At 28.7% G+C, this 6,000-nt stretch overlaps 2 protein-coding genes across 2 annotated transcripts in view; both read left to right on the plus strand.

The window, feature by feature from the left end:
* Positions 1–4,988, plus strand: part of LOC113374740 (probable 28S rRNA (cytosine-C(5))-methyltransferase) — a 35,955-nt gene extending 30,967 nt beyond the window's left edge. The window contains exon 6 of the mRNA XM_026614712.1: positions 4,101–4,988. Within this exon, the coding sequence (XP_026470497.1) occupies positions 4,101–4,988 (888 nt within the window). The remainder of the gene's footprint in view (positions 1–4,100) is intronic.
* A 124-nt stretch (positions 4,989–5,112) lies between these two features.
* On the plus strand, positions 5,113–5,711 carry LOC113374741 (glutamic acid-rich protein-like). Its single transcript, XM_026614713.1, has 2 exons — positions 5,113–5,269; positions 5,371–5,711. The coding sequence occupies exons 1-2, from the start codon at positions 5,113–5,115 to the stop codon at positions 5,709–5,711; spliced, it is 498 nt and encodes a 165-aa protein (XP_026470498.1).
* The last annotated feature ends 289 nt before the right edge of the window (positions 5,712–6,000 follow it).

A 6,000-nucleotide genomic window follows, 5' to 3' on the forward strand; every position in this document is an offset into this window, starting at 1 on the left:
ACGCTAAGCCCGTTAAAACAATATTAACCTACAGCAAAAAATTTCAAGCAGTCTTGAGAGATCTTTCAACTGGAATGCCCGAACAACTTAAAGAAGGTAATTCATATATTCTTGTTTGTTGCAGATCGTTACAATATGGAAACTAGCACCACTGAGAATGAGACCACGGAATTGCCTAGATTTAGGACCCCTGCACATTCCAAACAAGCTACTTGGGCTATGTTCTATTTATTTATATACAGTGTCCTGATGTTTACATTCCCATTTGCTGCATTTTTTGGCACGAGACATTATTTAGCAGAGCATTTGCATATTGTAGGATTTACTAATACGGCTTGTTCTGTATTAACAGCCGTTATAGCAGCAAATGCAGTTATTATAGCCTATGCGTATAGAGCATATCATGAAAAAGAGTATGATGAAGAAGGAAAAGAAATCGACCAAAGTGTTATTCCTGAACCCCCTAAACCCAAAGACGAATAATTAATTTATAGTTTTGATTAAATTTAGTATTCTGTTTGTGTGAAAGTTTTCTGTATACATGTGAAATATATTTCTTTTTCTCAATAATTTGGTTTCTCATATGTAAAGATACTACTGGAAAATTTAATTTAATTACATTTTATTTTATATAATTATTTTTGTAATAAAACGTGAAACGATTAGGTTGGCAACTAAGTAATTGCGGTGTTAACACTCAGATGGTTTCAATTGAATTTTTAGATTTGCTGACGTAGTTCAAATGTAAAATACCTTTCGTTGATGGATAGTAAGCAATTAGATATCACTGGTAAAAAGAGTTTTTTGACTGATTGTGTTTTTGTTTGGCATTGGAAAATGAATTATATTTTGCTCTTTCATTTCTGCAAATGTAAAAAAAAAGACATCTTAAACTCACAAAAACTTACTAGCAAGTTATGGTCACGAAAGCTTAAAAAAATTTCAGTGTCAAAATTGGTTTGCCAGATTTCTTTCTGGTGATTTTTGTACTCAAAGATGAAAAACAGTCTGATCATCCGGCTGAACTTGATTACAAAGGAATTGTCTACTATCCACTCAATTGATCAATTCTGATGTCTGTATGGAACAACTAACGAAATTAAACAACAAGAAAAGCAGCCTTAATTAACAAATCAAAGTGGTGGTTTATTCCATTATCACATGTCTTTGGCTATTCAGCAAAAATAATTGAACTCTCGTTAGAGTGTTTTGTTACATCCTCTGTATATTTTATACAGTTCTGACCTTTCAACCTCTGATTACTTTTTCGTTCGATCTTAACAAAACCCTTTGAGTGGTGAACAATTTTATGGTGTTATATTGTACCCGATCCAGTTTTTGGCTAATGAAAATCTGATAGTGTAAGATAATGATACTGCTTGAAAGATGACAAAAAGTTATTGATCAAAATGGGCAATTCATTACAAAATAAAGTTATTTAGTTCCATGAAAATAATATTTTTGATTTTCTAACAAAAATCCAAAGTTACTTGGTTGCCAATCTAATACAAAAGTAGTTGTATATTTTGTTTTTTTTAAAACATGTTTTGAATTAATGTAAAATCCATACTATAGAAAATTGATGAACCAGTCTAAATTGTTAGAAGTAAGTTTTTGAGTTTACTTGAATTTTATTTGAATTGAAATGCAAATGTATCGAATTAACTACTTTTACATATATCAATTATTTTCTTATAACAAAACATGTAATGATTTCAAAATAAAAAATGAAAAATATTTTGTTTTGAACATTTAACATCTATTTCCATTGTCATTTATTAACAGCATTATCGACTGATAAAAAACTGCCAGAACTCTATCATCCAAGATATGTAAGGGTCAATACTCTGACTCTGACGATGCAAGAAGCAATAGATGGCTTTAGGGACGAAGGATGGACTTTGATTCGGCATAACATCGATTGGACTTACAGAGATTTTTTAAAAGTGGTTTTAGAACTACCAGCTGAACATTTCATACCGGACTTTCATATACCCGAACTGCTTGTGTTTCCGCCTGATACACAATTTCATGATTATCAATGCTATTTACAAGGACACATTGTTTTACAAGACAAGGTGATTTAAAAATATTCCTTATCATAATATATATAATATATTCTATAATTATATAAATATATAATTATTATTTCTATATTTATATAATGAATATGTAATATTATAAAATAAGCATGAATTATCTAATTTGTGCATTAATTTAATTATAGATCATATCATCATTAGATGATTTTATTATATTGTAATTATTACTGATTATTAATGCATATTATTTTCTTAGGCCTCATGCATGGCTGCACATATGTTAGCACCTGAACCTGGTTCAAATGTCTTAGATATGTGTGCTGCTCCAGGAATGAAAACTACCCATTTAGCAGCGATAGTTGGAAATAAGGGAACAATTTATGCAATTGAAAAAGATACACGAAGGCATGGTGTTCTGTCTGATATTGTTCAAGCAACCAATTCAACTTGTGTGAAAACTATAAATGAAGACGCTCTTAAAATTACTGATGAGCAATGTCCAGACATTGAATACATTTTAGTTGACCCTAGTTGTTCAGGCACAGGTAATTATGGTTATATATATATATACAAATTTGACTTCCTCAGTGGATAAAAAAAAGCTAATTTGACAAAAAACAAACATTTTCAGTGAAAATAATACTTCAACAACAATCATGTTAGTGAAAAAGAATTAAGAATATTTGATTTGAAAGATGAAGTCATTATTTTTTTGTAAAATGAAATCATTATGTTTTCGTTCCTAATTAAATTTATTCTGCAATCTATTAGATAAACAATGAGCACAGTTTGTTAATAATATAAAAATGGAATAACATTGGGTTATTATAGATATCATTTGATATATGTTTTGAGGATTTTATTATAGATATTCCCAGCAGTGAATCTATTAGTAGTATAATCAAAATAATAATGTTGTTTTTCATAATATAATGTTTGTTTTAGGTATGTTAGGTCGCATAGAAACCGCCGCTCCAACCATTCAAGATAAGAGATTAGAAAGATTAGCTGGTTTTCAAATTCTAATATTAAGGAGAGCTTTGACTGCTTTTCCCAAAGCTAAAAGAGTTTTATATTCAACATGTTCGACACATACTCAAGAAAATGAACAAGTTGTGAAAGAAGTAAGAATCATATAGTTTTTACATTCTTGCTATAATACATACATAGGTTTTTTAAAGTATATTGGTGCTCTTGAAACAAAACATCAATTAAAATCCATCTATATTTGATGATAAGTAGCATGAAGCACTTTTCATAGTTAAATTGTATCAAATCAATGGGGTATTCTGGTCTGGAACATGAATTTAATGCAATTTTTGAAAGACCATAAAAAACGCAAACTATATTTTTGCTATACATATATTTTTTGCAAATTATTAATTGATGTTTTGATAATATAAGAAAAAGAAAATTCAAAATAGTCATAAAGGTGATGAAGTAGGGGATCTCAAAAAATTGGCTTCTCCTGATTTCAGTCTTTCATTCGTTGAAGAAAAAATAATTATATATTATCAATCTAGAATAATGTCGCAATGGTAACAAATTAAAAAAATTTTTTTTTTTGACAATATAACGACTGTCTGAAAACTTTTATTCTTGAATTTTTTAAAAATGATAAAAACTGGAATTTGAGGATGAGCATAGTTCATACTGAAGAAAAGTCTATAAAAAAGATTCAGTAAAAAATTTCAAGTAAATCGATTTAGTATAAGAATCGATAGAAATCATGTTTGAAGTTTTGTCGAGGAAGGAAACAGAAGAGGATTATTGTGCTCAAACAGCTGTATCTCTGAAAATAATTCAAATTTTGAAAATCCCTCTTGCACACATATTCTTAAACAGCCAAACTTTGAAAATATGCAAAAAAACAAACTTTTTTTTTTTCAATTTTAGACCTGAATACCCTCTTAAATGATATTATAATTGTAATCGATTTCTTAATTTTGATAAGCTCAGTTTTATTTAAAAGTTTTTAACCTTAATGAATCAAATTAGCAATGAATCTCTAACACTACACCATGAGAAATTTTTATTTACAATCATCAATTGTTTTAGGTTCTTGAGACAACAAAGCAGTTTCGGTTAGTATCAGCTAAAGAGCTGCTGAAGAAAGAATGGCTAAGCTTCGGTTCAGATAAATACGAGGGCATTGGTGAAAATTGTCTTTACTCCAAATCAGAGGTTGATTACACTAATGGATTTTTCATAGCTGTTTTTGAAAGAATAGCTCCTCATGATGAGCGTGATGTATATGTCAAAGGAAAGAAATGGAAGGAAATAAAACAAGAACCTGAAGATGACTATGAATATGGTAACACGGATATGGTTAATTATGGCATGAGTAATAATAATATCAGAAATAATATCAAACCGGAAAATGACCAAGGGCAAAATGATGAATCAATAGATTATAATAAATCCTATATTAAAACAGAACTCAAAGAAGAAAATACTAATGATCAAAAGTTGAAATCAAAAAAGATTAAGAAAGAGAAGAGTGCTAATATTGATAAAGAAATTACTAGCAGTGATAATCAGAATATTCTGAAGAGTGAGAAGGAAAATGCTGATGAATCTAATGAAGTTATGAGTTCAAATTCAAAAATAAAAAAACCTAAAATGAATTTAGAAGAAGCAACTACTAGTGAGAGCATTTTAAATGGCTTTGTAGGTGCTAATAACGAGAATGAGGAAATAAAACAGGAAAAAATAGGTGAAGTTGATATTACAGAAACACGAAAACAGAAGAGGAAACGAAAAAAAGAAAGCAGTCATGAAGAAAATTTAATAGATAATAGTATTGATGATACTCATGGTCAACATAATGGAAATCATATTGATAGTACAATTGATGATGAAGAAAATAATCAATTACCTAAGAAGAAAAAGAAACAAAATAAAAAAACAAACAAGTTCTTGAAGAAATTTCACCTGAGAATATAGAAAATATTCAAATTGACACCCCTGATCAAAATATTGATAGTACAATTGATGATCAAGAAAATAATCATATACCAAAGAAGAGAAGAAAAAAGATAAGCACAAGTCGGTCAAAGAAGTTTCATCCATGAATAGTGAAAATAGTCAAATTGACAATGAAGTAGCATACTCTGATATACAATTAGAAAAGAAAAAGAAGCACAAAAAACATACCATCAATTCAGAAACTAATCTTGATATTACGAACAGTAGTAATACAGATTTGGTTATCAAAGATAAGAAAAGTAAATCCAAATGTTCTGTAGATAATGAAGCTAATTCAAACAATTAATTGATAGTAGTTCAGAATATACTAATAAACATAAAAAATCAAAACAAAAATCAGATAAAGATGATTTATCACCAGAAACTGTAGTATCTGAATTATGTACTGATGACACAAATAAACAAGAACAGAAGAAAAAAAAGAAAAAAGAAAAGAAATTAAAGGAAAAGTCAGAGGTCGATCAAGAATCAGAATCTTCTAAACTGATTGAAAATGACATAGTCCAAGAGAAGAAACCAAAGAAATCTAAACATCAAGATAAAGAAAAAAACTCCACAGTTTCTAATTGTGATTTGCACGAAGCTCAATTAGATAATGTATCTGTAATTCAGAAAAAGAATAAAAAATCCAAGAAACATATAGCGGAAAGTGATGAAAATCCATGTACTGATCAAATCTAGCGTATGAGGAAACCGAAGTGCCATTGAAAAAGAAAAGAAAAGAAAAAAAGAAGTCAAAATCTGAAGTGTTGTGCTGAGTGAATAGTATTACAAATTGAGAATAATCAAGTCGGATCTGATGAATTTGAATACACCACCATAACAAACAATACTCAGAATGAAATATTAATGAAGATTATATATGAATTCTTTTGTTTTTATTATATTGTTATGACGATTTTTATGTTACGAATAAATCTGTTCTAATTAGAATTTTTTTTATTCAAAATAATTGGTATACTAGCAGACA

This window comes from Ctenocephalides felis, unplaced genomic scaffold (genome assembly GCF_003426905.1).
Source record: "Ctenocephalides felis isolate EL2017-DRISC unplaced genomic scaffold, ASM342690v1 CF-g0.4_SCAFFOLD_01886, whole genome shotgun sequence".
In the NCBI taxonomy this organism is placed as follows: Eukaryota; Metazoa; Arthropoda; class Insecta; order Siphonaptera; family Pulicidae; genus Ctenocephalides; species Ctenocephalides felis.

Excerpts from the sequence above, each read along its gene's own strand:
- LOC113374741 (XM_026614713.1), top strand. The coding sequence starts at position 5,113 with ATGAATAGTGAAAATAGTCAAATTGACAATGAAGTAGCATACTCTGAT. Across the intron at positions 5,270-5,370 it reads GGTTATCAAAGATAAGAAAA|ATAAAGATGATTTATCACCA; the intron begins GTAAATCCAAAT and ends AACAAAAATCAG.